Source organism: Loxodonta africana, chromosome 21 (genome assembly GCF_030014295.1).
Source record: "Loxodonta africana isolate mLoxAfr1 chromosome 21, mLoxAfr1.hap2, whole genome shotgun sequence".
Lineage (NCBI taxonomy): Eukaryota > Metazoa > Chordata > Mammalia > Proboscidea > Elephantidae > Loxodonta > Loxodonta africana.
The window spans coordinates 23,031,430-23,051,779 of NC_087362.1; the positions used below are offsets into that span (position 1 = coordinate 23,031,430).

At 39.1% G+C, this 20,350-nt stretch overlaps 1 protein-coding gene across 4 annotated transcripts in view; it reads right to left on the reverse strand.

Moving 5' to 3' along the window:
- Positions 1-20,350, reverse strand: part of KLHL2 (kelch like family member 2) — a 130,892-nt gene that overhangs the window by 89,330 nt on the left and 21,212 nt on the right. For 2 of the 4 annotated variants that reach the window (XM_010595597.2, XM_010595601.3), the window contains one exon: positions 6,712-6,818. The exons of 1 other annotated variant lie outside the window; for it this stretch is intronic. In XM_010595597.2, coding sequence (XP_010593899.1) covers positions 6,712-6,818 — 107 coding nt within the window. Of the gene's footprint in view, positions 1-6,711; positions 6,819-6,932; positions 6,966-20,350 lie in introns of those variants that run through there. One more of the 4 variants, XM_064273597.1, reaches the window with a different exon arrangement.

Sequence of the window (20,350 nt, forward strand, 5' to 3'; positions counted from 1 at the left end):
ACAAAAGAATCATCAAAAAGTACAAAAGAAGACAGAAAAATAAAAACTTCATATTTCTTACCAGATTTAGGACAATTTAGTCTGTGGCACTAAATAAGCCTCAAATATATCTGTTAAGCAAATGTTAACAAAATTTTAAGGCCACATTTTCAATGGCTTTTTAAATGCCACATTTATAACAAATGAGTAATCTAAAAACACAAGAATCCAATTCGACAAGTTCTTTCTCAAGTAAAACAACTTGGTCTTACACTAAGTAGGCTTATACTTCACAAAGCAAAAAGGCGTAACTACATCAAAGAATCACTTTTCACCTCCCCTTCTCTGCTCTAGTACTTGCAACTATGATGCGAAACAGAATTCTCTCTTAGGTGATATAATCTGAATGAAAAATTTACCTGCAATTTAAGAGAGATTAAAAACAAGAGCCAAGAAAGAATATCTGAATATTCTCCATTTCCTAACAAGTGAGTCATGGGGAAACAAAAGAAGAGAAGGGTAACACTTTGCCACTGCCAACACTTATCCAAGGAGCAAGACACTATAAATACACGTGGTGTTTGATGGAATGGAAGTATCAAGGTCTACTCGTTGGCTTCACTGTATTTTTTATAATAAAGTTTAACTGGACTTCAGACCAAGACAAACAGATAAAGAAATAATTAACTCGTATCTGGCAAATCCTTAAATACTTACACTAAACCACCTAGACTGTATCTTCTTATCTTCTTTACCTAATCTCTGCCAAATCGTTGACTATACAGTGAATTCGAAAGCACAAAACAGTACAAAGATTGCCAGAAAGGTAAACAGTATCTATTGCTGAAGAACCGTAAAAGTTTAGCCTAACTAATAAGCACAGAAAAGACGCTCAAAAGTCATGAGGGAAATGCAAATTAAAATCACGATTAGCTGTCATTTCACACCCATAGGATTAGCCATAATAAAAACACAGACAGTAACAAGGGTTGGCAGAGATGTGGAGAAATGGGAGCCTTCATACATTGCTGGTGGGAATGTAAAATGGTGCTGCCATTTTGGAAAACAGTTTAGCAGTTCTTCAAAAAGTTAAATATAAATTTACCATATGACCTAGCAATCCCACTCTTAGCTATCTACCCAAGAGAAATAGAAATATATGTCCACACAAAGACTTGCATGCAAAGTTCGTAGCAGCATTATTCATAATGGCCAAACACTGGGAACAACCCAAATGTCCACCAATTGGTGAATGTACAGTCAAAATGTGGCATATCCATAAAATGAAATATTATTCGGCAATAAAAAAGCACATACAATGATCCATACCCCAACACGGATGAATCTCAAAAGCATTAAATAAAAAAAAAAAAACCCAAACCCATTGTTGTAGAGTCGATTCAGACTCATAGCAACCCTATAGCATTATGTGAGGATACAAATGCTCTAAAACTAATTTATGGTAATGGTTGTACCCTCAGTAAATTTATTAAAAATCTTTGAATTGTGTACTTGAAATGATCAAATTTTATTATTTGTAAAATATGCCTCAATAAAGTTGTAAAAAGTACAATTTAGGTACTCAAAGTAATTCACATTTTATATGCATTAAAAATTAACATAGTATCCCTGTTTTGCATCTACCTTACCAAATAGCAATCTAAAATCTGACCAAATATAGAATGTGTATTCTCAGGTAGAACGAGCTGAAGTACAGTTAACTACTACCAGTTAAATGAGATACACTAGAAATACTTATGAAACTACAATGTCTCCAGGGCCCCATTTCCTTCATTAGGAAAACTCAGCATATATATTTTTTTTTATTAACTTTTATTGAGCTTCAAGTGAACGTTTACAAATCAAGTCAATCTGTCACATATAAGTTTACATACATCTTACTCCGTACGCCCACTTGCTCTCCCCCTAATGAGTCAGCCCTTCCAGTCTCTCCTTTCTTGACAATTTTGCCAGCTTCCCACTCTCTCTATCCTCCCATCCCCCCTCCAGACAGGAGATGCCAACACAATCTCAAGTGTCCACCTGATATAATTAGCTCACTCTTCATCAGCATCTCTCTCCCATCCACTGTTCAGTCCCTTTCATGTCTGATGAGTTTCTTCGGGGATGGTTCCTGTCCTGTGCCAACAGAAAGTCTGGGGATCATGGCCACCGGGATTCCTCTAGTCTCAGTCAGACCATTAAGTCTGGTCTTTTTATGAGAATTTGGGGTCTGTATCCCACTGATCTCCTGCTCCCTCAGGGGTTCTCTGTTGTGCTCCCTGTCAGGGCAGTCATCGATTGTGGCCGGGCACCAACTAGTTCTTCTGGTCTCAGGATGATGTAGGTCTCTGGTTCATGTGGCCCTTTCTGTCTCTTGGGCTCTTAGTTGTCATGTGACCTTGGTGTTCTTCATTCTCCTTTGCTCCAGGTGAGATGAGACCAATTGATGCATCTTAGATGGCCGCTTGTTAGCCTTTAAGACCCCAGATGCCACATTTCAAAGTGGGATGCAGAATGTTTTCATAATAGAATTATTTTGCCAATTGACTTAGAAGTCCCCTTAAACCATGGTCCCCAAACCCCCGCCCTAGCTCCGCTGACCTTTGAAGCGTTCATTTTATCCCGGAAACTTCTTTGCTTTTGGTCCAGTTCAACTGAGCTGACCTTTCATGTACTGAGTGTTGTCTTTCCCTTCACCTAAAGCAGTTCTTATCTACTAATTAATCAATAAAAAACCCTCTCCCTCCCTCCCTCCCTCCCCGCCTCATAACCAGAAAAGTATGTGTTCTTCTCAGTAGGAAAACTCAGCATATTTATAAATTGAATGGCAGCTAGAATATGAAGGGTAGAGAACGGATAAAAAAAGAAGGAAACTGAAATTTAGTTTAGATTGTAAAGTACACAGAAAAGCAAGCTAAAGACATGACAAGCTTTCCTGTCTCTCTCTAGCATCTATTTCTCTGGATGTCTAAGGCTTGGGGGTTTAGAGAATCTAAGTGCTGCCTTTTGAGGGGCAAGAAAACTATCCCTGATCTTGTTATTCAAAGTTAATCACTGTATTTTTGTTATTTGTCAAACATAAAACATTTACTCAAATTGGGGGGAAAAAAAAAACCCTAAGCTTTCTCAATCTCCTATTCTTACAGAACAAAGAGGAAAGCAGTTAAGAATTTGCAGTAAAAAAAATAGTAACAATGATGATGAAAATTACTGTCAACATAATTGAGCATTTTCTATGTGTCAAGTAAAGTACTAAGAAATTCGTATCTATGAGCTCGTCACAAAATCCTACGAAGTGGATAATATTATCATTCCCATTTCCAAATGGGGAAACTCAGGCACAGATTGTCAAGTGAGTTTCTCAAAGGTCTAGTGGTTCTGACAAGGAGATAGCAATAGCAGTGTCATCTGAGGAGACATCTAAAGGGGACAGCACTTCACTAGGAAATGCCTGATATATTCCAGATCAGGTCCTCTTTTTAAGGGCCTAAAGCCTCTCTCTGGGAGTCCTAGTGGCATAGTGACTAAGTGCTACCGCTGCTAACCAAAAGGTTGGTAGTTCAAATGCACCAGCCACTCCTTGGAAACCCTATGGGGCAGTTCTACTCTGTCCTATTGGGTCACTATGAGTTAGAATCAACTCGATGGCAATAGGTTTGGTTTTGCATTTAGAGCCTCTCTCTAGACAGCGTCCAGGGTAATAAATAAGATATAAACCATGAGACTGAAGTGAATACCAGGACATAAAACTCTGCCTGGCCCTACTTTATTAGTACGACTTTTCAAATCAGCCTCAGCCAATGGCACCCTCCCAAGAAACTTCGGCAAACTTAGTTCACAACCCCTCTGGCATCCTTGCTACATTCCTGATTATTTAACTCTCTTCGAGAATACCAGGACTGCAATGAGCTAAAAAGTGAGGGAGGTTCCAGTCCCCTCTCTACTCCGGAGGCACACCATGGAAAGCTCTTACTAAGCCCATTCTCACCACATGGGCTTCTGTAGTCACCTTCATCTGAGTACACCCTTTACATCCACTAGGCTTCAGGAAATGTCAGACCTCCTTCTTGTGGCACTCTCTCTAACAGCCAGGGTTCTCAATGCTTTCACACACTCTCTGCCCACCACAGCTACCCCAGTCTCCACCACTGCTTTTGGCACACAATCTCCCATACACTACTACTCACTTAAAGTGTGCATATCTCACCTCCCCAACTACACAATAAGCTACTGGGGCCAGGGAGCATGCTCACATTGCTTTTGTATTCCCCGCAGTACCTAAAAAAACGTTAGGTACAGGAGGCACATAATAGTTCCTTATGAACAGCTTTGTATTTTTGTATAATTACATTTGTATTTATTGGTATTTTCTGTTTATCTGACCAATACTCTTAAGATTATAAACTCACTGATGGAAGAGATGATAACTTCATTTCTCTGTACGTTATTATATATTTAATTTTACAAAAAAAGAGGTTAGGATGGACTTTGCCAGGCACATTTACAGATAAACAGAAGCTTAGGGAATTTGCAAAAACTACAAGAAATACTAAAGGGAATTCTCTGGTTAGAAAATCAATAATATCAGATATCAACCCAACACTAGGACACAGAACAGAGCAACCAGATATCAACTCAGATAGGGAAATTGCAAAAATAAATCAATATAAAAAAAACACTCAAAACAGGGAATCAGTGATGTCATTACATAAAAGATGACATTAAATCAATAAAGAGGGACTAAATAAAGTAGGCAAAGATGTTCCACATGGAGAGGAAATCAAGGTGATATAGGGAGATACAAGTTAGGTTCAAACTTAGAACAATAGCTGTAAATATTAAGGTAACCACAAAGAAGACTAACAATCCTACACTTCAAAATAAAAAAACAAGATAAACATAAAGACTCAGCAAAACCAATTCAACTACAATGAAAAAAAGAAACATACAATTTACAAAGAAAAACTTCTCAGCACAAAAAAGTCAGTGGAAAAATGAAACTTGTCAACAACACACCAAAAAAGGCATCAAAATGATAGCACTAAACTCATACCTATCTATAATCACACTGAATGTAAATGGATTAAATGCACCGAGAAGAGACAGAGAGTTGCAGAATGGATTAAAAAACACGATCCAGCTATATGCTGCCTACAAGAGACAAGCCTTAGACTTAACAACACAAACTAAAATTCAAAGGATGGAAAAACACACATCAAGCAAACAACAATCAAAAAAGAGCAAGAATGGCTATAAAAAAAAAAAAATTTTTTTTTTTTATACTGTCTGACAAAACAGACTTCAAACTTAAATCTACCAGAAAGGATAAGGAAGGACACTATATAACGATTAAAGGGAGAATATACCAGGAGGGGAAACCCTGGTGGAGTAGTGGTTAAGTGCTACGGCTGCTAACCAAAGGGTTGGCAGTTCAAATCTGCCAGGCATTCCTTGGAAACCCTATGGGACACTACTACTTTGTCTTATAGGGTCGCTATGAGTCGGAACCAACTCGACGGCACTGGGTATGCCAGGAGGATATTACCATATTAAATATTTACGCACCCAACGACAGGGCTGCAAGATACATAAAACAAACTCTAACAGCATTGAAAAGAGAGATAGACAGCTCCACAATAATAGCAGAAGACCTCAACACACCACTTTCAGCGAAGGACAGAACATCCAGAAAGCAGCTCAATAAAGACACGGAAAAGCTAAATGTCACAATTAACCAACCTGACCTCACAGACATATACTCAACACTCCACCTGACAGCATCCAAGTGTACTTTCTTTTCCAACGTACATGGAACATTCTCTAGAATAGACCACGTATTAGGACATAAAGCAAGCCTTAACAGAATCCAATACATCAAAATATTACAAAGCATCTCCTCTGACCATAAAGCCATAAACTAGAAGTCAATAACTGAAAAATTGGGGAAAAGAAATCAAACACAGAAATTGAACAACACTTTGCTCAAAAACAATTGGACTACAGAACAAATTAAGGACGGAATAAAGAAATTTATAGAATCCAATGAGAACGAAAACACTTCCTACCAGAACCTTTGGGATATAGCAAAAGCAGTGTTCAGAGGTCAATTGATATCTATAAATGCACACATCCAAAAAGAAGAAAGGGCCAAAATCAAAGAACTATACCTACAACTTAAACAAAAAATGAGGATGGAAGCTTGAAATGTAATGGACATAAATTACTTTTCTCAGAAATACAAAAACCAGTTTGCATATTTTTACAGTTGCCTAAAATCTAAGCATGTCAATAAACCACCCTATTTTCTTATATTTCGAAATCAAGAAGATTAAATAAATATTCCTTTGTTCACTATAAACAGTGAATGAAGAAAAGTGAAATTCGTCAGAAAAATGTAAAATACTAAAAGTGCTTTCTTTTTGTCAAAACAGGAACTTGTCAAAAGCTGTTATAAATGACGGAGAGGTGAACTGAGCAAATATATGTAAATATAAGGGGAGAAAGTTGAGCAAATAATTGTGTGTGTATATATATACATATTCACTGATCACAACACTGAAAAACAAAGACAAGGGGGAATTTAGAAGGAAACAAGACTATTTTCTTCCATTACAATGCCTAATCTCATGATAAACAAAATGTTAATAACAAAAGAAAACGTGATAAGAAAATAAAAGATCAGATCTATATACATTAAAAAACAATGCCCATAGCTAAAATATTTCATACCTGTAAACATGGCGTGAAAATAAGGACTACAGGCAGCCAGCACCACTCTATGAGCAGAGATTTCCATGTCTTCGGCCACAATTGTGACATCGCACAGCAAATTCTGACTGTTTACAAATTAAAGAAGAAAAAAAATTAAGATAATACCAATAATAAACGTACGGAACACCCTGTGCAAAAATATTACAGTAAAAGCTTGCTATTTAGAAGTTGAGACTTACTTAATAAAACTGTCATCCATTAGAACAGGGTCCCTAAACAAGAAGTATGAAGAATACAGTCATGACAAAGGCCCAACACACACGGGGCCCTCCCTCAGAATCTTGCCTTCACTTAATAGAGAAATCTTCCCAAAATTGATTATTGCTTTATCAACCTAAAGGAAATTACTGGCAGCAAACCATCGGTAGGCTGTAAAAGTGGAGGTTGAATTTAGAACAATAACGACACAAGTGGCAGATGACAGTCTGACACTAAGATGAAAAGAAAATAAAACACATGCAGAAAACTAAATTGTATCAAAGTACAAAAAAGAAAGAAATTTAAAATGACCCTAGGCCATCAAATAAAGGCAAAATTATACTCATTACCTGCTGCTTAAAAGAGATTTGGGCATTTGAAGCTTAACTTCATGAGAACATTTTACCAAACCAAAATATCTCATTCCTCAAGGATAGAAAATAATCCCATGTGTAAAATTAAAAAGCATTTTTTTCCATCCAACATCAGAAGAATACACATACTTCTCAGTACACATGGATCATTTTCCAGGATAGGCCACATGCCAGGTCACGAAAAAAATCTCAATAAATTTTAAAAGATTCAAATTACATAAAGTATCTTTATAGGCTATAATAGAATGAAACTAGAAATTCATAACAGAAGGAAAACTGGAAAATACACAAATATGTAGAAATTAAGCAATACACTATTACATCCAATGGTTCAATGAAAAAAATCAGGGAAGAAATCAGAAAATACTTAAGAGTCAAATGAAAATGAAATCACAAAATATCAAAACTTCTGGGATGAAGTGCAGGCAGTGCTCAGAGGGAAATTTTGTAACGGTAAACCCTAGATTAGGAGAGAACAATCTCCAATCAAGAATGTAACTTTACAACTTACCTACCCACCTGTTGCCATCGAGTTGATTCCAACTCATAGCGACTCTAAAGGGCAGAGTAGAACTGCCCCATAGGGTTTCCAAGGAGCGGCTGGTGGATTCAAACTGCCAACCTTTTGGTTAGCAGCTGAGCTTCTAACAACTGCACCACCAGGGCTCCGAAGGAAATTAAAGAAGACCTAAATAAGTGAAAAGACACCCCGTGTTCTGAGTTGGAAGACTTAACACAGTTAAAATGTCAATACTACTCAAAGTAATCTAAGGCAAAATCCCAACAGCCATTTTTACAGAAATGGAAAAGTTTGTTCTCAAATTGCAACGTCATTTGGAATCGCAAGGGCCCTAAATGGGCTTTCTTCTGGGTTAAATAGCCAAAGCAATTCTGAAAAAAAAACAAAGTAGGAGAACTCATACTTCCCAAGTTCAAAATGTACTATAAAATACAGTAAGCAAAACCATCTGGTACTGGTATAAGGACAGACACGTAGACCCATGGAACAGAAGTGAAAGTCCAGAAATAAACCTACAAACCTACGGTAAATTGATTTTTGACAAGGGTGCCAAGTCCATTCAACAGGAAAAGAACAGTGCCTTCAATAATGGTGCTGGTACAACTGGATCTCCACATGCAAAAGAAAGAAAGTTGGACCTATATGTCTCACCATATAAGAAAATTAACTCAAAACTGATCAAGGATCTAAACATAAGAACTAAAATTCTTAGAGCAAAACACAGGAGTAATGTTTTGGGGCCCAGTTTTTGACAATGGATTCTTAGATAGGATGCCAAAAGCACAAGCAGTAAGACAAAATAGATAAATTGAACTTCATCAAAATTAAAAACTTCCATGCATCAAAGGATTTTATCAACCAAGTAAAGAGACAATCTATAGAATGGGAGAAAATATTTGGGAATCATATATCTGATAATAACCCACTGCCACTAAGTCAATTCCGACTCACAGTGATGCTACAGGACAGAGTAGAACTGCCCCACAGGGTTTCCAAAGAGTGGCTAGTGGATTCAAACTGTCGACCTTTTGGCTGGCAGCCTGTGCTCTTATCCACTGCACCACCAGGGCTCCTATATCTGATAAGGGTTTATTATCTGGACTACATAAAGAACTCCTACAACTCTACAACAAAAAAGACAGCCTAATAAAAAAAAAATGGGCAAAAGACTTGAATAAATATTTCACCGAAGAAGGTATACAAATGGCTAACAGCACAAGAAATGCTGTTCCATGTCATTACTCTTCAGGAAAAAGCAAATGAAACCCACAATGAGATACCACTTCACTCCACAAGAATGGCTATTATCAGAAACATGAAAAATAACAAGTTTTGGTGAGTATGTAGATAAACTGGAACCCTGATCCATTGCTGGTGGGAATTTAAAATGGTGCAATCACTGTGGAAAAGTCTGGGAGTTCCTCAAAAAGTTAAATCTATCATTACCATAAAACCAAAAAACCAAACCCGATGCCATCGAGTTGATTCCAACTCATAGCGGCCCTATAGGACAGAGTAGAACTGCCCCACAGAGTTTCCAAGGAGTGGCTGGTGAATTCAAACTTTTTGGTTAGCGGCTGAGCTCTTAACCACTGCAAAACCAGTGTCCCAGAATTACCATAAATAAAAAAAAAAAACCAAACCCAATGCCGTCGAGTCGATTCCGACTCAAAGCGACCCTATAGGACAGAGTAGAACTGTCCCATAGTGTTTCCAAGGTGCGCCTGGTGGATTCAAACTGCCGACCCTTTGGTTAGCAGCCATAGCACTTAGCCACACCACCACCAGGGTTTCCAGAATTACCATATGACCCAATAATTCCACTACTATATATATATGCAAAAGAAGTGCCGTCAGGGACTCCAACAGATACTTGGATACCAATGTTCACTGCAGTATATGTATAGTATACATAGTTCATAGTTGCCCCCACCCTCATTATTCTGCTTATTTCCTACTGGGGACCTGTCTGCTTCTGTAACCTTCTAGTTGCTTACGAGCCACATTTTCACACAAGATTCATCAAGTCCTTGAAGTTACCCACTTGTCCACACTGCTTACAAACTTGTTCCCACTGAATTCTCACCAAAATTTTCCGGAGCGCCTACTGACATCTATCCTACCCCCGGTCTAGGAGAAACTGTCAGAAAAAAAGAGTACTGCGGCCTCAGTGATGACTGCATTCCAGGGCCTTAATACTGATGAGTTTGCTATGCCATCTGGACAGAAGCATCGTTCATGGAAGAAGCCCTGGTGGCATAGTGGTTAAAGCGCTCGGCTGCTAACAGAAAGGTCAATGGTTCAAACCCACCAGCCCCTCTGCAAGAGAAAGATGAGGCAGTCTGTTTCTGTAAAGACTGAACACCAAAAAACCAAACCTGTTGGCGTCGAGCAGATTCTGACTCATAGCCACCCTACAGGACGGAGCAGAACTGCCCCACAGGGTTTCCAAGGAGTGGGTGGTAGATTCTAACTGCCAACTTTTGGGTGGACAGCCAAGCTCTTAGCCACTGTGCCACCAGGCCTCCTATAAAGACTACAGGCTTGTAGCAGTGCTACTCTGTCCTACAAGGTTGCTATGGGTTGGGATCAATGGGCAGTAGTGATATGGTTCATGGGTGAAGCTGATTTAATGGCTCACAATGCTATATGAGATACCAGGCAGGTCCTATCTTAGAGTCATGCAATGGGGCACAATGTCACTAATTCATAATTCCTTCAGATCAGTGTGGAGAACTGACAAAGTCTACCGCCTGCTCTGAGAATATCAAACTACTCTGCAATTTCATGAATTCCATGGGTTCACAAACAACTAGGGTGGGAAAAGTCAGTGGTGGTTACAAGACGGTACCATGCAAGATCTTTAGGTATGGGTATCATTTCATTTAATCCTCACCACAACCTATTGTTATTATTATCCCCCAATTTATGGCTGGGGAAACCAAAGTTAAAGATAAATAACCAGGCTAATGTTCCCCAACTAGTATCAGATCCAGGATTCAAATCCACAGAGTCTGACTGCAGAGCCTCTTAACCGCTATGCAAAACTACCTGAAGCTGTGTGATTATACGATTTGTTAAAGCTTGAATAAAACACAGAATAGCAATTATAAATAACAACTATCAGTTAACATACTATATACTAGAACTTTTTTTTTTTTTAAGTTCCATATACAGCTTATAAAGGCCTAATTTTAGTGGACCCATACAAAATATTTAGAAAAATGAAGTTTTAACAAAGCAGAGCAAAACTACCTCTGCCCTTAAGGAAACTAGTAGAAAGGCCTGGCAACACAATGATTCCAGGACACAGTAGAAAACACTGTACTAAAGATGTTATAGGAGTAAGGGAGCATCTGAATCAGACTGGAGGTCAGAAAAGACCTCCTGCTGCTACCGACCTTAAGCTAAGTTTTAAAAACAAGTAAAAGTTTGCTGGACCATGAAAGGGCAAGAGAACGCTGAGCTGAGGGAACAGTGTGTGCTATGGTCTGGAGACCTGAAGCAGCAAAGAGAAGGGTGTGAGTGAAGGAGGGGAGGAAGTAAGTCAGATATCAGTTGAGTTAGCATGGAGTCTCTCTAGAACAGGCCCATCTGGGTTTTGCTATCATGGCCAGGGGATGCGGACACAACTTAAAAATAAGCCAAGTGCACCTTTACGCTTATTTTCCTTTCATTGGTAATCGTTCCTAGTACTCTAGTTTTGTGATGGAACTTAAGTGGAATTACACTTGAACACCTCAAAATCACATAATTAATTACATCCAGCTTCACTGACAATTACTCATTGATCCAAACTGTTTTAACATAACACCGGCTGGCTATCACTTACATAATTAGCTTACTGGCTTATCAGTTGATGTTAGTTAACCAATTAAGTTAAAACACTGTCAAAATTATTATGCAGCCACACCCTGGGTTAATTCACACTGACTCTATGGGCTACAGTACAAATGAAAAACATACTTGGTTTTGGTGTTCATTTTTTTTATCTGTTTGTCTCTAGCAGTAACATCTTTTAAAACAGCACACAAAGACGAGATCTGACCAACCTTTTAGCCAATGTGTGTACGCTACATCTGGCCCTTACATCTTTTCAAATGTGCATGCTTAGAAGGTGAATGGCTTTTGGGTGAGATGGAGAGTGCTAAGAATGAAAATCCGGCAACTTAAATAAAAGAAACTTGTTTTAGCAGTCTATGCTCAGAGTCTTAGGTGGTGAGTGTCTGGGTTTATGTTCCTATTATTTGAAATCTAGTGAAGGAATGGACTATAGAAAAAAAGTTCTCAGAATAATGGAATAAATAAAAGTTGTTACTTACAAAATTTCCATTTATTCATTCACCAAGTATTCAGAGTGCCTTGTAGTTGTTGCTAGGTGCCTCTGAGTGGATTCCAACTCACAGTGACCCTACAGGGACAGAGCAGAGCTGCTCCTAGGGTTTCCTCAGCTGGAATATTTACAGGAGCAGATTGCCAGGTCTCTTCTCCAGCAGAGTGACTGATGGGTTCGAACTGCCGACCCTTCAGTTGGCAGCCGAGCACTTAACCATTTTACCCCACCAGGGCTCCATTATCCAGAGTGCCTACTAGGTGCCAAGTACTCTATCAGGTACCGTGATAGCACAATAAGTAAGATAACATCACTGATAGAAAGGAGCTTACGGCCCAGCAGGGGAGAGAGACAAGGTAACAGGCAAGCGCAAAATGGAGCTATGATTATTAAATTGAGACCAGTGCAGGGTGTTTGAGAACACAAAGGAGAGGCAAAGCCCAAACTAAATGGATGGCTTTGGAAAGAAAGTTGCTTCTAAGCTCATATCTAAAGGGAGAAGAACAAGAGTTACATCGGCCTTATGTAAAAGTCAAATGGCACAGAAAAAAGGGCACTCCATCTCCTAAATAAAGCAATACCATGAAAACTGGTCCTTTTCAGGAAAAAAAACTACTTTGAAAATGAATGAAACCTATGACTGAACATACCAAAACAACCTTTGGTTTTCTGATATAAAACTAATGAATTCCTAAGACTAGAAAAATTATCACTGCTTTTAAGATACAGTGTGTATCTTCTTAAAGTAAAATGTGCCATCAGCGCTGAGATATAAAAATAGCTGCTGGTTATACGAAATAAGAATTTACTTTCTACAGGGTGGATAGAGTGTAGAGATTATATGGCATCTGTCCACCTTTCTTCCTCAGTTTCCAGGGAAAATGTGGAGGGCTTTCCTGCCACATGGAGCAGAATGAGAATACCATCCAAGGTGCCAGGTGGGTGAGACGAGTTGTAAGCCACAGCCCACGGGTGAAACATGTAGCGTAGCCTAGGAATGGGCCCAAAAGTTGGTACCAGGGAACAGTATCAGGTGTTAGGCCAAAAAAAGAAGTGCAAGACAAAAAGAAATGATGCAGAAGGCCAGAAGCCAAGGAAATTAGAAACTGATTAGGAAGCAGAGGGCTGAGGCCAGATGTGGAGATGCTGTTCAGGACACAGCTGTATCACAAAGCATGGGCTACTTAGCACAAAGGGTAAAGAGATGAGCTGTTTTAAAGGTGAAAGGCTTCCCGATAGTGAATTTAAATTGGTTACATTTAATCCAACCTCTTCTAACTGACAATGTCATCTAATAGACAAGGCAGATGCAACCTGGCTAAAATGTCAGCAACCTCAAAGAACCACAGACCTCCATGAAAAGTGTCACTGCTGTCTTGTTTTTCTTCTTAGAACCATGATGCTAAGTAGCATCTTTAAATTTTGGTGGCAGGTAAACACAGGGAAAACCTGGATGTTGAGTTTAATAAGACTAAACACCACAATCAGTACTGAAAAACACCAAAGCCCCCTCAATAGATTTATACTTGCTGAGATTTTCTAACAGGAAGACGAGACAGTCAACTTGGAAAGTCATAGAAAACCCTACTAAAGTCAATGACTCAGAAACTGCTTTAAACCAGTCAAGGGTCCCAGAAACAGAGAATTTAGCGTTCTTTTCGGATAGAATTAAGATGGGAGAATAACAGTGAAAAATGACAAAACAGAGCCACAAGAACACACTGGAGAAAGCATGTCAATGAATCGGAAGAGAAGGGAAGGTCGTATCTCCAGATTTAAGAACTGTCAAGAAAACCTGGTCAGAGGAGAAGATGAAGAAAATAATCCTAAGTAAAGTGAACAAAGGGACAAGGAACAGATGGACAGGGAAAAGATGGTGGGGAGAGGGCAGAGTAGCGAGATGAAGATGCTCAAGGATTCCAGAGGGGGAAAAAGTAATGCAGAGGTGAGTTTCTGAGCGTGCGGGTAAAAAACTTGATTTCGTGGGTATTTAGACGGGTAAGATATATAAGATGTTCAAAGGAAATTTCCCTGTTAAAAAAGTATCACTTCGTAAAATAAGTCATAAGAGGTAGATACTCTTAGCCATAACAATTTACAAGAAAATCACCAAAGTAAGAAGTATCTCATTAATAGGGGATAAACCCAATGAAACCAAACTCAGTGCCAACAAGTCGATTCCAACTCATAGCGACCCTACAGGACAGAGTAGAGCCACCCCACAGGGTTTCCAAGGAGCGCCTGGCGGATTTGAACTGCCGACCCTTTGGTTAGCAGCCGTAGCACTTAACCACTAGGCAACCAGGGTTTCCTAATAGGGGATAAAAAAAAATTTTTTTTTTTTTTTTTATACTGAAGGTAAATTCGGAAGTAGCACAGAATCTCACACGTGGTAGGTATCCAGGAACCTGGGTGAAAGGGAAGAAGAAAAGGAGGCTGGATTAGTACATTCATTTACTACCAGCCATTCTTTTCTTCACGTTCTATGAAATGTTTAATGTTCCTATCCAAGCTCAATACGTACAACTTAAAAAGAAATCAATTGCAAGTGCTTATGAAACACTGAAGAATATTACCAATTCAACTGAGACTGTTGGCTTCAAAATGACACTTTAACTTTCTTAAACAAGTTTGCTTTATTTTGGGGATCTTCCTAAATGCTCTGTCCTTCAAGAATTGTTTTATGTTCTACTCGAGTACAACATGAGAACAAAAGAATCTGACAATGTGCTACGCTGCAGAAAAGAAAAATATATATATTCACAACAACTAAAAAAAATTCACACCGTATGTAATTTCCTAAAATTCCCCTTTTAAAGAAAAAAAAAAGTGACATAAAGCTATGAAGGGAAGGGCAGGCTCACTTGAAATTCATTATTTAAATCACCTGCCATCTAAGCAATAAAATACAAATTAACAAAGAACAGCCACAACTAAAATTTTTCAAGGATGCACAACAGATAATCTAATCCCAGCAGTAACCCTAACAGTGATCTGGGTCTATGAGTCTAGAAGTCCTGGGAGGGTTAATACAGTGACTACTCCTCCAAGAGAGAGCTTCAGGCTTTTGTGTTAAAATATCTCCTGGAATGTAAGAACTGCTGTTATTACTGAATAAATATTCATGGCTCGTGTGTGGTATAAAGGAGAACATTTGAGTTGTTTCTTATGATTTTCCCTGAAATACAACTTAAAGATCAAAATTATCTCCCTTTTAAATACATGCAAAACTAAATAGGTTGGCTCCTACTAATACTCATTAAAATTTTTAATGTTCAAGCATGGTTTATCCCATAGCCTAAAAAGCAGGTGTTTATTATTTTTTTTTATTTATTTTAAAGGCTAAAATGCTATCATTTGACCGTTTCTTTTTAAACCACCTCAAAAATCTCACAGTCTAATTTTCTCAATGCAGCTTGTGTCTAGGATACAGTCTGTTCTTTTGTCTCCTCCATGGACCCAATTCAATGTGCTGTGCATAATAAGCGCTCTGTAAAGAACTACTGGTTTGATTTCGAAGACGGTGTTCTGAAAAACTTCCCTACACCCATGCTCGAGAAATTTAAAGTTAAGAACTAAATTTCTGCCAGAGATTTGCTGCTGTAGTGTTGTTACCAGTAGCTGTTGTTAGTTGTGGTAGGTTGGCCCCCAACTCATGGTGATCCCAAGCACAGTGGAATGAAACTCTGCCCAGTCCTATACCATCCATCAACATGATCATTGCTGACTGAACCACTGTGATCTATAGGGTTTCCACTGGCTGATTTTTGGCAGTAGATTGCCAGGCCTTTTTTTCTAGTCTGTCTTAGTCTAGAAGCTCCACTGAAGCCTGTTCAGCATCATAGTAACTTGCAAGCCTCCAGTGGCAGAAGGGTGGTGGTTGCACACAAGGTGCACTGGCCGGGAATTGAACCCAGGTCTTCCACATGGAAGGCAAAAATTCTACTACTACACCACCAGACCCATCCTTTGACATCCCAAATTTTTCCTCCATTATCATTAATCTTACAATGCTACTCCCTTTCTCAAAAACCTTCACTAATTCCCAAAGCCCAGAAGATGAAGTCCAAAATCATCATGGTATTTACGCTGCCACAATTCTGCCCCCTCTTACCTCCTATGCGGTTCTACAGACCCCCCAGCATAAACCCTTTATTCACTTTATCCAACAGGCTCCCTTCCCCCTGCTCCTAGATCATGCAGTTATCCAGACCAGAAACTACTTCCCCTCTCCCGTTCCCTATCCAGATCCTACTGCCCTCTTTTCAGGGCCCAGCTGAAGCCACCCCAGGCCGTGCTGATTTCTCCGGTGAGAATGCTTTTTGGTATCCACATTTTGCACACAATCTTCCACAACCTCCTCCTCTTCTCTAAACTCCATTAGCTGTCTATAAACACTTGAAGGGCCTAGGCCAAGTCTGATACTGTTTTTCAGACAGCCTTTTTTTTTGGGCATGCTAGCTGATTTCAAAGGAAAGGCAGGTGCTTACTAACACTTGTTCAAAAAACTGTTAAAACTCACCACACGGTTTAATCGAACATACACTTTAAATTTAAAGCAAGTAATTTCAAATTACTCCAGCTCACACTGGGCTGGGATATAGAGCTAGGCCTCTGGGCCTCCCATCTAAAAAAATGAGACAGAAAAGAAAGTGTCACATACCTTTAGTACAAAACGATTTTAATTCTACACCCTAAATCTTACAAAATTCCTATCTCCACACCTCCCCAAGTACACCTCACGTGCTATAAATGGAAGAAAAGTGACTTTTACTTCTAAAATTTTGTGTCCATCAGCAAACGGTTCACAAAAACACCTTAATGCATAGCTGATATTCTACCTCTTACAGAGCTCGAGAGCAGAGTGCTGAAAACAAGGAAGTTCTCCCTTCCCAGAAGTCAGGAAACCACTCTCAGCTACCCTTTCTGGGCAGCGGGAAGTTGATGCAAGGACAGGAAATAATGATTTTCAGCCTCTTCAGAGATTGTTTTTCTTTAAGAATTACTCAAATTGGCTATGAGGGGTAGAAAGAAAGAGACTAACATTTCTGAAAAAAGATTCTGATGAACCCAAAAGACAGTTCATTTTTTAAAACACTGTTGGCTGTGACTTCATTACAGCAATCCTGGTTAACAGACCAGGCAGTCAACACTCTGGCTATGCAAAGGTCATTCGTTGTTCTGAAAATCAGCATCAGCATGTGAAATGGTGCAACACAAAGAATAAGAAGGCATTATTATTTCACAGCAACACCTAAAATGTGACAAACAGATGAATGAAGGTCAGAGCTAAATAATCCCTAGAAAAAGGCTAGGATACTTCAAGACTTGCAGCAGATAAGCAAGGGGAAATCTCACAAGCTCAGAGAATGTCCAAGCAGCAACGAACCTCAGAAACAAGGCTGTCCACTCCCCTTTTTATAGTTAAAAAAAAAAAAAAAAAAATTTTTTTTTTTTTTTTTTTTTTTTTTAAGGCTAAAATAATTAAAACTATCGGCCCAAGGACAAAGAGTTTGTCCCAAAACTCAGGTCATTCACCTCAGGGGAAAAAGCACTAGGAGCTACCTTCCCTGAAGCTTAATGAGTCGTGCTCAGGTCAACAAAGACCCACTCACACAACACAAGTGGAAAGCCAAGGTACCTGTGCACTCTGGGGTGAGAAAAATACGTGAATACTCAGTCTTTCTCAACTTTTCAAAGAAAAAAGTCATGAGAGATCCCAGTCTTAAAATAACCAGAGTATTTTTCTTACTTGTCTTTCAGTTCCACTTAGTACCACTGAAAAAAAACCAAACCAAACCAAACCCACTGCCGTCGAGTCAATTCCAACTCATAGCGACCCCACCGTCGAGTCAATTCCAACTCATAGCGACCCCATAGGACAGAGTAGAACTGCCCCACAGAGTTTCCAAGGAGCGCCTGGCGGATTCTAACCGCCAACCTCTTGGTTAGCAGCCATAGCACTTAACCACACTACACCACCAGGGTTTCCACTACACTTTATAATTCTAATAACTATTGTCACAACAGGATTAAAAAACTGAAACAGTACGGCCAGACGAGTGGATTATTCCAGCATTATAAACTCCCGAAGAATAAATGAAAATGCACATTTTTAAAGTGTTGTCAGTGTAGAAAGCAAATCAAATAATCCAATATTCAGTTTAACTTTTTCTCATCCCTTTCCAAACCATTCTCCACCCAGCAGCCAGTGTGTTCTTTTCAAAACAAATCTAATCATGTCGTATCTCTGCCTAAAACTCTTCTTCAATGAGTTCCTGTCATGATAACACCAAACACTGTTGTTGCTCTTGTTATCTGGTGCCATCTAATCAGTTCCAACTCATAGTGACCCTATGTACAATCTCATGAAATACCACACAGTCCTGCACCATCTTCACAATTGTTGCTATATTTGAGCCCACTGTTGCAGCCACTGTGTCAATCCATCTCACTGAGGGTCGTCTTCTTTTCTGCCAACCCTCTACTTTACCAAGCATGATGTCCTTCTCCAGGTAATGGTCCCTACTGACAACATGTACAAAGTATGTGAGGGAAGGTCTCGCCATTCTCGCTAAGAAGCAGTCTGGCTGTGCTTCTTCCAAGATAGATTTATTCCTTCTTCTGGCAGTACATGGAATATTCAATTTTTTTTGCCAACACCATAATTCAAAGTTATCAATTCTCCTTCGGTCTTTCCTTATTCATTTTCCAGCTTTCGCATGCATATGACGCAATTGAAAATACCATGCCATGGGACAGGCGCACCTTAGTCCTCAAAGTGACATCTTTGCTTTTTAACAGGTCAAAGAGGTCTTTTGCAGTACATCTGTCCAATGCAATATGTCCTCTGATTTCTTGACTGCTGCTTCCATGGGTGTTGACTGTGGACTCAGATAAAATTAAATCCTTGACAACGTTATTTTTTGTCTGTTTATCATGATGTTGCTTATTTGTCCAGTTGTGAGGATTTTTGTTTTCTTTATGTTAATATGTAATCTGATACTGGATGCTGTGATCTTTGATCTTCATCAGTAAGTGCTTCAAGTCTTCTTCACTTTCAGCAAAGTTGTGCTATCTAAATAGAGAAGGTTGTTAACGAGTCTTCTTCCAATTCTGATACCCCGCTCTTCTTCATGTAGTTCAGCTTCTCAGATTATTTGCTCAGCATGCAGATTGAATAACTCTTACGCACACCTTTCCTAACTTTAAACCACACAGTATCCCCTTATTCTATTTGAACACCTGTCCCTTACTCTATATACAGATTCTGCATGAGCACAAGTGTTCTGAAATACCCATTATTTGCAATGTTATTCATAATTTGTTATGATCCAGTCGAATGTCTCTGCATAGTCAATAAAACACAAGTACACATCTTTCTGGTATTCTCCGCTTTCAGCCAAGCCCATCTGACATTATCGATGATATCCCTCGTTCCATACCCTCTTCTGAATATGGCTTGGATTTCTGGCAGTCTCCTTCTGATGTAAAGCTGCAACCGTTTTTGAATTGTCTTCAACAGTATTTTACTTGTGTGATAGTACTGATATTGTTCAATAATTTCTGCATTCTGTTGCCTCACCTTTCTTTGGAATGGGCACGAATATGGATCTCTTCCGATCAGTTGGCCAGGTAGCTGTCTTCCAAACTTCTTGGTGTAGACAAGTGAGTGTTTCCAGCATTGCATCTGTTTGTTGAAACATTTCAACTGGTATTGTCAGTGGCTAGAGCCTTGTTTTTCACCAATGCCTTCACTGCAGCTTGGACTTAATCCTTCAATACCACTGGTTCTTGATCATATGCTACTTCCTGAAATGGCTATATAACGACCAGTTCTTTTGGGTACTGTGACTCTGTGTATTCCTCCCACCTTCTTTTGATGCTTCCTGTATTGTTCAACACTTTGCCCACAGAATCCTCCAATACTACAACTCGAGGATTGAATTTTTTCTTCAGTTCTTTCAGCTTCAGAAATGCCAAACGTGTTCTTCCCTTTTGGTTTTCTAAGTCCAGGTCTCTACGTATGTCATTATAATACTTTATCTTCTCAAGCTGCCCTTCGAAATCTTCTGTTCAGGTTTTTTACTTCATCATTTCTTCCATTCACTTTAGCTACTATACATTCAAAAGTAAGTTTCAGAGTCTTTTCTGACATCCAGTTAGGTCTTT